This window comes from Odontesthes bonariensis, chromosome 9 (assembly GCF_027942865.1).
Source record: "Odontesthes bonariensis isolate fOdoBon6 chromosome 9, fOdoBon6.hap1, whole genome shotgun sequence".
NCBI classification, from domain to species: Eukaryota; Metazoa; Chordata; class Actinopteri; order Atheriniformes; family Atherinopsidae; genus Odontesthes; species Odontesthes bonariensis.
The window spans coordinates 9,540,702-9,557,335 of record NC_134514.1 but is presented as its reverse complement, the minus strand read 5'-3'; the positions used below and the strand labels follow the sequence as shown (position 1 = coordinate 9,557,335).

At 41.7% G+C, this 16,634-nt stretch overlaps 1 protein-coding gene across 9 annotated transcripts in view; it reads left to right on the top strand.

The window, feature by feature from the left end:
• sptbn4b (spectrin, beta, non-erythrocytic 4b) overlaps positions 1 to 16,634 on the top strand; it is a 95,819-nt gene that overhangs the window by 35,478 nt on the left and 43,707 nt on the right. For 8 of the 9 annotated variants that reach the window (XR_012770292.1, XM_075473024.1, XM_075473023.1 and 5 more), the window contains exons 20-25: positions 952 to 1,110; positions 2,732 to 2,862; positions 3,530 to 3,755; positions 6,321 to 6,523; positions 7,937 to 8,027; positions 15,383 to 15,529. Coding sequence is in view for 8 of the 9 variants with exons in the window: in XM_075473024.1 (XP_075329139.1) it covers positions 952 to 1,110; positions 2,732 to 2,862; positions 3,530 to 3,755; positions 6,321 to 6,523; positions 7,937 to 8,027; positions 15,383 to 15,529 (957 nt within the window). In the remaining variant the exon portion in view is untranslated. Of the gene's footprint in view, positions 1 to 951; positions 1,111 to 2,731; positions 2,863 to 3,529; positions 3,756 to 6,320; positions 6,524 to 7,936; positions 8,028 to 14,530; positions 14,747 to 15,382; positions 15,530 to 16,634 lie in introns of those variants that run through there. The other variant, XM_075473030.1, reaches the window with a different exon arrangement.

Sequence of the window (16,634 nt, the reverse complement as noted above, 5' to 3'; positions counted from 1 at the left end):
CTGGAGAGAACTCATGCACTGGAAAAAATGCCCCTCCAAAAATAAGTAAATAAAACAACAAATAAAAGACGTTTTTGCTTGAAATAAGCAAAGATATCTGCCAATGGAACTAGTGATATTCGGCTTGTCAAGATTTCTTGAAATAAGATGTGATATTTAGGACTTTTGAGATAAAAGTGATCTTGAAATTAGCTTAAAAACCTCTTAAAATGTAAAAAAAAAAAAAAGCTTATTTCATATGATATGTGACTCAAAACAATTTGTTTTCAAGACTTTTTCATTTAACAAGATATTCAAGATGTATTGTCTTCAAACAAGTCCCTATATCTGGCTGAAATGGTACTTGTTAGGCAGTTGTGTCTTATATTAAGTGTAATGAGATATTTTGACTAGAAATGAGACGAATATACTTGGTAAGAATTAGATTTTTTTCCAGTGTGCATACATTGGGAGAACATGCAAACTCCCCAGCTGGGAATCGAACCTGGAACCCTCTTGCCGGTGCTAACCACACCACCATGCAGCCCTGTGTAACCTTTACACTTACTGCATTTATGTATTGCTTTTCTACAGGAGTCTTGTTAACCATTTAAAGAGCTCTAAAATCTACCATTTGCACAGCACTTTTATGTCCATATATAGCTGAATATCACACACACATGCTGAACCTGTCGGGGGAAATGTGGGGTTCAGGTTTCACACATGGACGCTTTGACACCGTCAAGCGACTGTCTGACTGAGGGACGATCTGCTCCATCTCCTGTGACAAAGTCACTGTTAACGACCGTTTAATGTCACAGGATATTAAGATGAAGGCTTCAGGCGCTGTTGATCGTGCACGGTTACATCAAAAGGCAACTGGCAGTGACACAGTGGGCCGTTCCTCAGAAATCTGCGGGTTTGCATTATGAGGTTGAATTATTGTAATTGAATCCTCGTTTGGTGACGTAGGAGGACGCGGAGCATCTGGCCACGGCTCACCCGGGTCGGGCCATGGAGATCCTTGTTCCGTTTGATGGCATCAGCGTGGAGTGGGAGGAGCTGAAGCGAACCCTGCAGGGGTGTGAGGACTCGCTGATGGTGGCGGGCAGGCTGCAGAGCTTCATACAGGTAAATACGTCTGTGACCAGGTTTCAAAATGCACATTTTACTGTCCCAATCTCTCCTTATGATAATAACTAAACCGTTTTTATAATAAACCTATATATTATAATATATTATAATTCATTCTGTCTGCATTTGTCTCGTCTTGATTCGTCTTTTTGTTCACAGTCTCCTCGGTTGCTCTCTGTTCTTGTCTCCTATAGTTGCATTCATGGTTTGTCTTTGCTACTTTTGGCCAGTTAGTTTTGTCTTTACATTACATTACATTACGGTCCTTTTGCAGACGCTTTTATCCAAAGCGACTTACAATAAGTGTGTTCCACATCGGTAGGCTACTCTGGTTCGTTTCTTGTTTCATAAACTCACTCATAATTTCCTCAGTCTTCATGTTTATTTGTCTCAGCAATCCGTTGTCCTCTGTATTTAAGCTCCCTTACTTCTTCTTTTCAGTTCTTGTTAGTTCCAGGTTTGTCTGTCCTTTGCTGTCTCAGTTTAGTTTAGTGGCTTTCCGGCTCAGCTGGGTTCTCTGTTCCTATTTTAGATAAATCCGTTAAGTTCCTTCAATCTCTGGCCATCTCATTTCATATCAATCTCAGCTCCGGTTCCACGAATACTTTTATCACAGATATTAATCAACAGCCCATTTAGAGACGGTGTTGTAATACCGTTGAACTACACGGTGACAGGGTTCTTGCTCACGTGTCCTTCTTAGAAGTAACACATGACTAATGTTTTAATCAAACCTGAATTCACGCCCCCACAACTTTATGAGAACGATAAACCTCTCACATGGATTCTGCTGTACTGTTAGATAACAAATGAAAACACTCACGCGTGTACATGTAATAGTTTCGAAAACTTCGTACACACACCCTTCTGGAACAATCGGTGCACATTTTTCTCGTTTATAAAAGATTGATGGCCACCTTGAGCTCAAATACCTTTGGTCAGGGTTAAAGTGACGCATGTGACGCTTGTGACAGTGCAGCGCTGGCCTCAGTTTTTATTTTTCAAGGTGCTGAAGTCTCCCACAGGTACGCAGTACAATCCAAAATGTTTTCCCTCTGAAGTGTTTCTTTGACACTGGACCAGCGAGGCTGGAAAAAGTCCCAAACTCACGATTCCTTTGATAAGAGCATGTCAACGTCAGAAAAATAAGACCCAACTTCCTCCTGAGGCACGTTTATATGCTTCTCTAAGTGTTGTGCAAGTTAGCCGATGCCACAGAGGAGTTTATTCTTTTTTTACAAGTGATAAAGTTTGTGCATTAAGAGCGTCTCTGCACTGGCTGATGTTTGATTAAGGATCTGGCACTGGTCTTATTATAGAGAGTGAATGTGCTCTCAGATAGCCTCTGTGTAGTGATAGCTTCATTCAGCCCCCTGTGGTGTGCGGCAGCCCCTCAGCGGGGCGTTGGCCCCAGGATGGGAGCCTCTTCTCTAGATGATAAAGAGGGCCGAGCAGCGAAGAAGCCAGTCATTATTTTTCTAAACCTTGGCCTTGTGTTTGCCAAAGAAACAGAGGCTGAAACTGGCTCTTAATTCCAGTTTGTAAAAGGTTCAATAACTTATCGAGGAATGTCATGATTGATGACATGGGACTCATCCTTTTTTCCCGGTCATGTCAGGACCTGGACTCGTTCCTCACCTGGCTCGTCCAGACGCAGACGGCCGCCGCCTCGGACCAGCTGCCCAACAATCTGGAGGAGGCGGAGAAGCTCATCAACAAGCACGCCGCTCTCAAGGAAGAGATTGGACGGTGGGTGGCTTAACAATTTTATTTTATTCTTCATATAAAAACTAGGGCTGGGCAACGATTAAAATGTTTAATCTAATTAATCACATGATTTCCCTGATTAATCGCATTTGTACGCAGAATCCAAAAAAATTCAAAAGTAGTGTATACCTTTTAGCATTTAGTTTTATTTTAAATGTGCTGCCATATGAATGAAAGTGCCATAACATTTGCTGTGCAAACACACTTTTAACATCAGCATCTTTATGTAGTTTTTATGTAGAAGCCTCGCTCCACTGTCTGTTTCCTTGAATGACTTGCTGCTATCAGTTGTGTGTTTTGCCTTTAAGTGATATTTTAGACTGGAACTACTACGCTGAGAAGACAATTCAACTTGGCAGTGTTTACAGATGACTTTGGTTCTGTCGACTCCGCCGTCTGGAAGAACTTTAAAATGAAAATGGCCGAGTAAAAGTTCCGTACCCTTCTCCATGTTTGGTGGATCCGCCGATTACTTTCTTTTCCTGTTCCGCAGCAGACAGCAACAGATTTTGCTATATTTATAAAATATTTATCGGTTAAATAACCAATGCGTTAACGGGATAATAACGAGTTAACTCGCCCAGCCCTAATAAAAACACATCAGGTTTCCAGAGAACAACTCCACTTTTGTCCGTTGTGATTGACGCAGGTATGAAGAAGACTATGAGCGCCTACAAGCCATGAACGAGCTGCTGGAGTCGGAGGAGGCTCCCCTGCCTCAGGCTGCCCTGCAGCAGTGGCTGCAGAAGCTTGATGTCGGCTGGAACAAGCTCCTGGAGATGTGGGAAAGCAGGAGAGAAGTTCTGGTCCAGGCTCACATTTTCCATCTATTCCTACGAGACGTCAAACAGGCAGAATCCTTCCTCAACAACCAGGTGATGCATGAGAAAGTTTAGCAGGTGGTTGGGAGGAAGACAAACACTCCGAAATCCACTCCTGTGTCACCATCTACCGTAAATTCCGGACTATAAGCCCAGGCTTTGAGCACCGCGGCTTATAGTACGGTGCGGCTAATATATGTTTTTCTTTTGTTTTTTTTTTTCATGCCGCCAGAAACATTTTGCCTCATAACATTAGACCAATAAAATTAACGAATAGTTCACAGTGGTCCAATGAAATTGTACGATAAATCACACACCCTTACACTACTAAATTATTGTAAATCGGTCATTTGTACTCACAAATTAAAGGCAATCAATCTGGCTGAACAAGATGAAGATTTTTTTTACCAGCTGTGTTACAGGCACTGTTCAAAAAAAAGAAAAAAAGCATTTCCGCCACATATTTGTGCGTTACCGATAGGTATTTAAGTTAAAACCATCGGTGTTACAGGCACTGTTCGGGGAAAAAAAACATTTGCAGTATGTATTTGTTTATGTTACCTTTAGCATTTAATTAAACATTTAAAAATCCTCACGTGTCACATCTTTCTGTGTAAATATCTCACATTACAATGTGGACACCTGCAGCTTATAATCCAGTGTGGCCTATACAAGCACAAAATGGATTTTCTTTTTTAAAAATTAGAGGGTGCGGCTTATATTCAGGTGCGCTCTATCGTCCGGAATTTACGGTAATCATTATTATGGTTATATTTAAAACCAGTTGAGTTGACCTCACTATCTGCTGTGATGAACATATCACAGTCTACCTTATGGAGCTGTTAATACACTGCCTTTATTTACACCAGTTCCTACAAGAATGATGTATTTTTATGTTCTTATGTCTCAACATTTACTCTTCAGAGCTGGTTTGGTTCGATAGAGGCAGACCAGAAGCAGCTGTAGACATTAGGGCACATTAGGATTGTTCTTCTAAATTTGAACGTCTGATTGAACTTGGACAAACTCGATTTAAAAAAAAGCAGATTTCATCATCAGATCTGTGGATTCAGTTAAAGAGTTAACTCCTGCTCTTCAGCACAGTCTGTTACAGAAGGCTCCTTAAAACGCCGTAGTATATGCACCCAATCTGTCTGGTTTCTGAGGGGTTTCATGAAGCTACGATGGAACCGGTCTCACCACAATCTCATCGCAGATACTGCAGCTCTATGACACCACACATGAAGACACTGAGACGATACTGAAGGGCGAGAGTCTTGCTCTAACCACAGACTGATGGACGCCTCTGGCCGCCCATGTTTATGTTGCAGTCACAGCTCGCTGCACTTCAGAATCATGGGAACTTGACAGTTACATCCTGTGTAATAAGGAGCTGAAAGGAAGCCACACAGCTGTCAGTGTTGCAGGAGGCATCAGCAGCCCACTGAATGAATCCGCTTTTCCGGAAAACGTGACTGCCCTGCTGCACATAAACGGAGCAAAGACGAATCATTTGGAGCTCCGACCTGTTGGAAATCCCGATATCACGGACGGGCTGATGTTGAAGCAGCAGCTTCTTTTATTTAGATGCCATTTGATACCATAGATGTGCACGTTACTGCATGAGTAACTTAAGTGGTTTTAAACACTGCTGTGGTGTTAGGAAGGACTAAGAACAGATCATAACACATAATATATCATAGTAATATGGAAATATCCCATCCTATTTTACATTTTTAAACAGCTTTACTCATTATTTCAGTATAACAGGTCATTTTAGAGTAAATTTAGCTTTAGTTTTAGCTAAATTATGTTAGTTTCAAAGTATTTTATTCATTTCATTGTAACTAACAGCACAAAACCTCCTTATTATCCTTATGAATATTGATTTAATCCATGTGGTGCTGGCCAGCAGTCTGTATTTAAACATGATATCGTACACAGAAAGCTTTGTTTTTTAAACCTGAAGTGTCACAGATACAGCTAGCGCCGTCTTCTTTGTGTGTGTTATGGCCGGAGCTCGTCTCTTTGGTTTGCTCGTAGATCTTTAACAGGGACCAGCTGTCCTTATTAGTCCGAGGAGCAACGTTCTACTTTACTAAGTATACATTTCTAATGCTATGGTTTCTTGAAGCAGTTCCTTTTTAAAAACACAAACGTTTTCAGCTTTTAAACTGTTGAAACGATACATTCTTTAGGAATGGGGTGTCTACCTTTTTGACAAATGAGAAAACCGCATGAAACAAGTTAAATTATTCGTTAATAATGACACCGACAGCACTAGTGCAGTAAAATAATGACTTTCATTATCAATAAATTGGCTAGTTTTCAGTTTAGCTATAGATGATTGCGTCAAGATGCTAATTGTGTCCATTTTTTTGCTCTAAGAACTGAAGATGTTGAATTTTACTGTCACATAAACTGGAAAAAATCAAGTTGAAACTAATTTAATCTGGAAAAATTGACACATAAATAGAATACTGATTTATTTTACAGTAATCTATAGTTTTCTGGTTGTAAGAGGCCGTTTCATGATATTTTCTGTGCATCCTGAGCTTCGCTTTATCAGTTGAACCACAAAAAAAACGTTACCTCAAGGCTCTCGTCCTCATGTTCCAGGAGTCGGCCCTCGCTCACGTGGAGCTGCCCACCACGGTGGAAACGGTGGAAGCGGCCATAAAGAAACACAAGGACTTCACCACCACCATGGAGCTGAACCTGCACAGGATCAAAGCTGTGATCGAGGCCGGGGAAAGTCTGATCAGCCAGAGCAACATCTACTCCGACCGCATCAGGGAACGCGTCGACACCCTCGCCAACAGGTACGACCATTTTAAAGTAAAGCAGCTTTAACTTATTATCATTAAACCAGTGGCAGATGTAGGATTTTTCTGAGTAAGGGGCCATCAAGGGGCCACAATATTCATAGAGGAGCCAAGTATTTGTCCAACATAGTTCGAGATTGTTCAACTGGCTCATTAGTGCCACTAGTGTTTCAGCATGGAATTGCATCCACCTATAATCTGATCAATCAGATTTCAGCTGGGGCCAATGCCCCTGTTGCCCCGCCCCTAGAACCGCCCCTGCATTAAAGTATAAAGTATCTTCAGCCAGAAGAGGATAGACGTCAGTGTCTAAACATGATTTCTTATCGTGGAACTTTGTGTTACAACTCAATTAGATCATTAAAAAACTGCCCAAAGCTCATCAGATACAAGCAGCTTTTATAAAAAAGGTTAACTATATTTAGAAATGTGTTCGTTTTTTATTGTTCCGTCCAAGTATCCTGACTCTATGTGAAAACCAGAAGTCATTTTTAGTAGCTGCTCGTTTTAATTTCCTTCATAAGATATCGGAGCTTTAAAGGGAGGCTCCTCCAAGCTTTCACGCTTCATGCAGTCATCACATTGTCCTGCCTGGGAATTCAGCAGATTATAAAGCTCAAAAAAATCGAAGCAGGTGTCCAAACGCAGCGTTACGACGTCAATAAAGAAGCAGCCAAAGTGTTAAAAGCAGCGACTCGCAAGTGTGAAGGAAACAAAAGGCAGAAAGATGAGGCCGGTCTGTGCGATCCAGCTCTGACACCTGAGCATGAAATCTGAGTGATGGCTGAGCTGATGGTGTGTTCTCTGTGAATGGAGACGGGAAGGGGGGCGCTACCATATGGTTTTTGTATTAAATTAACATGAATTAACACACGAGGTGTTTATGAGGCCAATGAAGAGCACTGTGAAACACACTCCATTCGACTTTTTCATCAAGGCAATTAATCACATTTGTTTTTGTTATTTTGGTTTTGTTTGTGATAAGTCTGACATGTCTGGTGACAGACTCATTTATAAATATATATAAAGTATATATACAGTATATGCATGTATACCATCTCAAAACTCGAAAGTGCATGTTAAATCATCACTGTATGCTTTATTGCAACATACTGTACCAAAATATTCAAGCTCAGTGTTCCATATTTCTCTAAAAACAAAAAACTAAAGGAGAATTTCTTATTTGTTACGACGTGTGTTGCATCCTTTTTACATATTATCAAATAATTGTCATTAATCGTCATTGCTTGAGAATAAATTGTGTTCCTCTGCTGAGGCTCCGAAGCCAAATATAGTTAGAAAACATGACTAAACTGTGTGGAACTTTATCAAGATAACTTCAAGTTTCTCTTTGTGGTAAGTTATGGTGACTAAATAAATCTAAATCAGGTTTTTTTCTCTCTCGCTCAGGGGAAACCAGAACAGAGAGTTGGCGCAGCAGTGGCTGGAAAAACTGAACGACCAGTGGGAACTTCAGAGGTTTCTCCAGGACTGCCACGAAGTAGGACGTTTATGTTGTTGCTGTGCATAACAAGTTCAAGATGGCTGTTTTTTTAGAATGCTATTCTATTGAAAATCATCTCCCGATGCAGAAACTTTTCACATTTTGTTTTTTTGTCTTGAAAGACTCAAAGCTGCTGATTAAAAGTTAACAATCGATTATTTTAGCTTATTTTCATGGTTATAAATCAAACTATTGTATTACAGAAGGCTTGATAACTCCAATGAACCTTTTTTAAATGGATAAGTATGACACTGATGTTTGGATTATGGAGGACTAAAACTGCCATAATCTGAAATAAATGCAAAAATATATAAATGGAAAAATAAAAGAGTTGATGTGATGATAAATGTTAGAAAAATTAAATGAAAAAAAATAATTTAATAGAAATAAATACATTTTTATACTTTTTTACTTTATACTTTTTTTTTATAATTTCAGTTTTATTTGATATTTTGATGGGAACATATTTAATTAAATCAAAATAGATCAATAACAATGTAAAGGAAATAAAACAAAAATAAATACAGCAATAACAAAGAAAAAAATTAAATATATTCCTATTAAAATAACGAATAAAATTGAAAACTGTAAATAAATAGCAACTCTGAAACAAGCTTAAATGAATGCAGTTTAAAATTAAAGTGTAAACATGTATTTGTTTCACTATTGTTGAATTATTTTTACATACATTTTTTGTTTTATTTCATTTTGACATGATTTTTTTTTAACATGAAACCTTTTTTAAGTAACCGTTTACATATCTTTGTATTATTTACAGATTATGGCAGTTTCAGTCCTCCATAATCCTATTTTCAGTGTCAGTTATTAATTTTTAATGAGTTTATGAAGCCTTCTGTAACACAGTAGTTTTATTCCTAAACATGACATGAAGCACTTATTTGTCAGAAATACATTGATTTTGGTACATTTAGTTTACTTTAGCGTTAGATGTTTTATTCCTGCTCTAAACTTGATATTTGAGTCCAAAAAATTGAATTAAAACAGGATTTAATGGATAATCAGGAGCGGTTTTGGCTCACATCTGCAGCTCAACCTGCAGAGTCACTCTTTTCTCTCTGGGCCAAAAAAAAAAAGCTTGTTTAGTTTCAGCAACTTTCTCTCTTTGGCTGTGTTTAATAATTCAGCAGCACACTTCCTCATCACTAATTCAGAGGAGGAAGAGTGAAGCTCGCTGTGTACACCAGAGTGTGTGCATGTGTGCCTCTCTGTTTGTATGTGGTATAAATGTTTGAGGAAATCCATGCATGAGGAGGCATCACTTGGGCTTTGATGTGCTTTTATGTGTGTGCGTGGAACGGTGGGTGTGTGACACTGCGTCAGTCTGCTGGAACCTGAGCTCTCCGCTGGCAGGGTGTGTTCTTCTGCTCGGCCAAGGCTGCACCCTTGTGTCTCCTGCCGTTATACACAGTCAGATGTACACAGATTAATACCACCTGCAGTTTCTACTTTGTGACCGATGGGAAGCACAATTATTCATTTTTGTTAGGAATTGCTTTCAGTGCTCCTCAATGAATGTTCAACTCTCTTAAGTGTGGGAGTGTGTGTGTGTGTGTGTGTGTGTGTGTGTGTGCTACAAATCAAACTCTTCCATTTTGTGACAATAACTGTAAGAGGTGCTCCAGGAGCTCATCAACATTCATGTTGGACTTTGTGTGTTTTTACTCTTAAGTTGTTTAAAGCAACGCTAGAGAAGTTTGTGATCCTTAAAACTATTAAAACCATGTGCTTCTGACTCGTTTTGAAGGGCCCCGACCTCCCAGGAGAGACTACCTCAGACATGGGCGCAGATGGCACTGGGGACGGGGGTGACACGACCCCCCCGGACAATATAATTTATGAACATTTTCTTACCCCCCGCTGCGTACTGTCAGCCGAGTTTGGCGTTGATGAAGGTAGTCCGGCTAGTTGGCTGGGGCCACAAAAATAAAGCGTTTTGCTTCTCAAAATAATATGCGTTCAAAAGAGTAATACATTTGCATCAAAAATTGTTCATCCTCAACTCAACTTTATTTATAGAGCCCTTTAAAAACAGCCGTGGCTGAAACAAAGTGCTGTACATGAATAACAACACGAAGTATAAGGCATAAAGCATAAGAACAATGTAAAAACAATAATAAACAATAACAATATTAAAAGAATAAAAACAATAACAGAAACAGAGTCTCATGCTGGGTTAAGAGCCAGAAAAAGTCAGACCTCACAATCTCTTGGCCCTATTTTCTCTCTACCTTCATATCAATGCGTGCTGCCTCCTGCCGACAGCCGCACCTGTTACGGTGTTTACTGCTCGGTCTGCACAGTTTACACAGCCTGCAGTGATATGAAGGGAGAGAAAATAGTGCCAAGCGATTGTGAGGTCTGACTTTTTGTGGATGAACGATTTTGTGATGCAAATGCATTACTCTGTTGAACACATATTGTTTTGAGAAGCAAAACGCTTTATTTTCGGGACCCTAGCAAACTAGCTGGACTACTTTCGTTAACACCAAAACGAGGCTGGAACTCGGCTCACAGGACACAGCAGGGGGTAAGAAGATGTTCATAAATGATGTTGCTAATATGGGATGTCACACAGCTTCATGTCAAAAGAGGCGAACTATCCCTTTAAGGCGGCAAACATCGCCAATTAAACTGATTATTAATGTCCCGTTACTTTGACTAATTTACATTGCAGCGTGCATTGAGAGCCCGGCGTTTGTGTGCTACAACTAATGATGCGTTCCAGTTGTACACGGATGTCGGAATTTCCTAGATCCAAGTCAGATTTTTGATCTGAACCCATGTGAAGTCGGATTAATCTTATCAGCCCTACATAGATTTCATGCTGTTTGCTACTCACGTAAACAGCAGTTAGCTGCGTTTTTGTATGTGTGTAAGCCTGGGATGCGCTGGGAATTCATGACATTCATTGTGTTTCATTGACAGTATGCATTCTTATTTTTATTTTTAAAAATATGTTGTGGTTTCCACTTCTGAGTTCACACACAAACGTTTAAATAAAACGTATTTTGCGTAAAGCGCGAGGTTTTGGTGGGTGATTGGTATTCCGGACAGTTTCATAATGTATGGCTGGTGTTAATCGGGTAGAAGTTGTTTATCCATGATTTCAAATCATTCTACAATGGCTTTTTAGTGCAAACTATTGGCCCAGAAGGTATTACAAAAGTAACTACTTGAGTGCCAGTTAATGGCCAAATTACTCAAAAATAACTTCATGAGTTGAAGTCATTTGTTGACAGCTTGGTCCCCCCCAGTTCAAAAATCCCATCTGCGCCCCTGACCTCCGAGGCTGAGATATGACAGATCAGCACTTTGGTTTCCCGCCTGGCTCAACAACTAGATGAACACTACAAACGTTCACCACAGTGAATACAAATTTCCCTCACAAATAATGAAAAATAGATCAATAAAACATTTTTTTGGCAGATGCAGCAACGAGACCCAAGTTTGAGAGAAAGTGAGGAAGAAGAGCTGAAATGTACGAGCGGGACAGGGAACGAGATGATGATGATGGAGAGAGTTTAGAGGAAAAAGAACAGGATGGCAGACAGATGCAGAGTTAGTTTTATAATCATGAAAAGAATACAATCACCATCATTTCTCCCTCAGAGGAGATTGATACTGTGACTGATTCCTGGAATAAAACGCGTTTATACTCATGCTCTGTACCATGTTTAACAGGAAGTGCACAACATTAAACTCCAGCTTGTTCATCCATATTTTGTTGTTTATCAGACAATGAAATTAAAGCGATTAGCTCATCGCTATCATCTCAGTCTCACAGATAAAGCCTCGTTTTGAGACCTCCGTTCTGTTTCAGACTAACCCGGAAGTAAGTTCTTCTCATGTGAAAATGTTTTGGCGATTTTTTTTTTTTTTTTTTTTTTTTTTTTTTTCTTTTCTTTCTTTTGCAAATTTCACACCAAAATCTAGCAAGTTTGCAGCCTTTCAAAATGTTCTCGGCTAACTTGCAATACGTCGCACGTGTATTGATTTCACAGATGTGACACGTTCACGTCCTTCAAAGCTTGTTTGTTTTTTTTGTCCTCACAAATAAAGTTATTTTTTCTAACTTTATTTGTTCTAAAATGTGGTATCTGAGGCCTGAAAAAAAGGTTTGTGTACTTCAAAATGAGTCAGAAGCTCGTGGTTTTAAGGTGCACAATCTTCTGGTGTTGATGGAAAAGGTAGATTTTTTTGTTTTTATTCCAACATCTTCCCCAGTGTTACTGTTTTGTAGAAGCTTAAGCTGGGCTGGTGCTGTGGAACTTGGGGTGTACGTTGTGTTTCTGCCTCTTTGTGTGCACAGCCGGTCATGTTCCCATCTTCTTCTTGTATGTTATGCAAAATTATCACGAGTTTTGTAACAACTCAGCTGCTAGCTGATGTCCAAATGTGACTTCCAGGATTCTTGAACAGGATTTGGACATCTCTTCAAGGTTCACGAGTGTCTGAAGCTCAGCAAATAGTTTAAGAAAGTTGAGGTTGCCTCAAAGAGACGGTACAGAAGGACTTTTAAAATACCGACTTGTCGGGGTGGTCGGTTCGAGTCCCGCATCGGACGGCCCTTTGTTGCATGTCTTTTCCCCCCTCTCTGCCCCCTGTCTCTCTTGAACTGTTCTGTCCATTAAAGGCATAAAAGCCCCAAAAAAAGAATAATATAGAATACTGACTTGTGTCCGCTGTGCCAACAGAGCCCACAAAGAATAGCTACTCAAAATTCAGCCGAAAATGTCAGTGCTATTTATGAACAAGAGAAAACGCTTCAAAGTTCTCAAAATGTGTGCATTTCATGAATTTAGGTATCACGGTTCATCGTGTGAGGTTGGAGGAAAAGGCTCCAAATGCAGGACTTAGGTGGTAGATGAACGATGGTTTTAATTAAAGGTGAAGAACAAATTAAAGAAGAAACAACTAAAGGACCGAATGGACTGACTGACTAAAAAAAACTCAAGGAAAGGACAACATAGATCCACAGAGTGACAACAGCATGCAGAGGAACAAGAGAAAACCAGGAGAACATATCCCGAAGCAGTGATTAGAGGATTAACAACAGGTGGGGCAGGTGTTAGAGAAGTGCAGGAAAGCTCACAGGAAGGAACCAAAGGAGGCGGTTTGGGTTTGGAAAATAAAGCAATAAGACGGGAAACATGAAAACCAAAACACAAAAACCCAGGGATCAGGACATTTGGTAGTTAAGTTAGAAAAGACACTAAAGACGGATGGTTTAACAGAAGCTCAGCAGATCCTGCAGAGCGCCCTCCAGGTTGGCGCCTCAGCCGCCCACAGGGAGGAGTTCTTTTGCGGTGGAAGGCGGAGTCAAGGTGGATGTGGGTGAAAAAGAGGAAAAGCATGCTGTGATCGGATGAATGAGAAAGAGCGGGAAGCAGGAGGATAAAGGAGAGACTGGAGAGTGTGAAGATGTTCGAACAATGCCAACAGGACTCCGGGGTTGGAGAGCAAACCTTTATTTGCAGTACAGCTCAAAAGTGGACTAAAGAAGTGGAATAAGTTTGCAGAAAGAGGAGGATATCCATTATTATTTCTGCCCCTTTCCTCTTCTTCTCTGCCCTTCTGTCTCCTCCCCCTCACCCATTCATTCCCATTCATCCTGCCACGCCTTTCCTCGCTGCTCTCATTCAGTTCATTTACAGTCTGTGAACCCCGACCTCAGCACTCATGAGTCCTTACGTGTACCTGTGAGTTCGTGCCTCCGAATGTGTGAGGCGTGTTTACTCGTGTTAGCTCGTGTTTCCTTAAATGTGATAACTCCGAGAATAAAGTGACACAGTGACACAGGGAGGGGGTGTTAGACTGAGACCCGGTTTGATCTATAACAGGAAAGAAAGCAGTGAATGTGTCCGTCCAGCGTCTCTCGTTCCCTCTTCTCCTCCTTTGCTGCTTCTATCTCTCTTTTTTTTTTTCCTCCCTCTGCTTTACCACTGCAGCAGCAGCAGCGTCAGGCGAGCTGGAGCCGGAGAGTACAGCTGCAGAGAGGAGGAAACGTGCAGAGTGGGAGGGGGAAGGATGAAACCGGGGCAGCTGCACGAGAGTTTAGAGCAGGAGAAGAAACAGTTAGAAGAAGGAAGAAAAAACTGTTCTCCAAGTCCTTTTATCTCCTCACATCCGTCCGTGGCTCCCGCTCTGACACCCTTTAAACCCTCCCCCCTCCACCTTCCACAGCTCAGCATCATTAGCCGTGACCGGCGAGCCCGGAGGCGTTGCCTACATCTCCCTGCCCCCCCCCCCCCAAAATCACAGTCCATGCTTTGCTCCTCCTCCTCCTGGGTGTGAGGCAGGGGAGGGGAGCCTGTGGACCGGCTGGGCAGCCTGCCATTTTATTGTTGTGGGGAAGAGGGTTTTTTTTTTTTTCTTCCAGCCTTTCAGTCAGTCTTTCCCTCATACTCGTCACAGACCCCCCCCCCCCCCCCCCCCCCCCTTACAGTGAATCCTAAGCAACACACCGAGGAGGGAGAGGAAAGAGAGTAGCGCAGCCTCAGTGTGAAGTCTTCAGTCCATCTCTTCCCTCCAGTATTGTTCTTCTTATTTACCAATCTGCCTGTTCGTGCTCGGCTCTTTTTTTTTTCCCTGGAGCGTCTTTGCATGTGTGTGGCGGCAGACGAGCGAGGATGCGGACATCAGCGGCCGCCTGCAGCTTCCACAACCCTGCGGGCTGTTCCCCCTAAGTGCAGCCGGTAAACGAGTCATTCCCTTTCCGCCGGGCTCGGGACGGAGGGGATGGAGGTGCAGGTGGGGTTAGTGCATGCAGGTAGGAGGATGATGGTGGGTGGGGAGGGTGGTTTTGGGATGCTGCTGATGCTGACCTGAATATTTTGGCGGTGCTGCCGGCGCAGGCGTGGGACGGTTTCACTGTGAGCGTTCGCTTCTCGGTTAGAGATGCAGATCTTCCTCTTTGATGGAGAGTGGAGGTGTGCTCGCTGTGTGGGTGTGTGTTGACGTAGCGGACACACGGTGGTGTTATCTGTGGCTCTGTGTGCACATGTGAATTCCAGCCGCCATGCTTGTTGGTGCACGTGTGTCTGCCTTCACGTGACTGTTGTGCGTCATTTACCATCAACGTCTGTATTGTTTGACCTTGTGTTTCCTCTGTTTGTGCTGCTGGTCTGTTAATCTACTGTAAAAATCTGCTGTTTGATGAGCTGATGTTATATAATTCTGAAAACGTAAATGTGTGCATCGCTCGTGAAAACAAATGTGCCTCTTGAGAACTTGACATGATTACATAAAATGACAAAGCAGCAGATTGCAGCAACAGTTACTCACAGCGTTTGTCCTCTCCTTCTCCTTCTCTTCCTGCCTTCCTCGCCCAGCTGGGGGACTGGGTGTATGAGAAGATGCTTATGGCGAGAGACAGCAGCCGAGACGAGACCCAAAAGCTCCATAAGAAATGGCTGAAGCACCAGGCCTTCATGGCCGAGCTGGCCCAGAATAAGGAATGGCTGGACAAAATTGAAAAGGTGAGAGCTGTTTTCCTTCTGGTTTACTGGGACATTCTGCTTCTGAGTAAGACTGAACTTAACTCTGACGTGAACCCGCCTGAACCATGAAAGTTTTAACCATTGCCTTCAAGGAGTGTTTAGTAACATCTTTCTGTTTTTTTGTTCTCATTAAATAGGATTTCATGTTTCTTTAAAAGTATGAAGGCAGGGTTTTAAACTGAGGGTGGAGCACTGTGACCCTCGACGAAGATCTTTTCTTATTAAGGCGATTTGGATGGAACTGAGTGGGCCTGGGCTGCCTTTGGGCTTCTGCTGTGACCTGAAACTGGTGTAAAATCATCACAGGACAGTAGAACTGTAGTTCAGTGCAACATTTCATCAGATGTCTCTGTTTTATCCCTCATTTGTGTGGTTCTTTGTTGTTTGGGCCTGAGTGTTGGCAGAAAGTTGCATGAAAATAGTTTAACAATGTTTGGCATGAGGAAAATCAAAGAGGACTTGTGTTAGGTTGAGATCTTGGAAGGTTTTACCAGAAGAGACCAACTTGTGTTAAAGCTAAACTTTATACTTATTCACTTTTGTGCATTTGTGATGAAGCAAAGCAGCAGATCAGGTCACAAAGGTGGTGATATTTTTGGAGTTTGGGGTTTTGACAGGACACACGGATGCACTTGGCCCCATGTGGACTGAGTATAGAATAGAATATTCCATACCGAGTGTATTTGAGCAATTTAATTTCATGATATACTGCATGCTATTGTAATGGGCCACACTGTTCACTGGTAGCTCGATCATCTGCAGTCTCACACTGGGCAGGGCTGAAAGTAGACTCCTCTGATGGAGACAAAGGAAACAGAGCAGAGGCACAACACTGCCGTGTGGTGTTTGTGCACATACTGTAGAAGGAAACAACCCTTTACACCATGAGGCTTCAGCAGAAATGATACAGAAAGTAACTGTATTCCTTCAAAGGACTTTTTTCTGCATCTTCAGTAGGAATCAACTGCAAACCTGCTTCATTCCAAAGGAGTGAATCCTGTTAAATGCATTTAAAGGCACTTTTATGACTCAGAGACGGAGACATAAAGATGTATATCGTTTTATTGACCTTTTTTAGTACCAT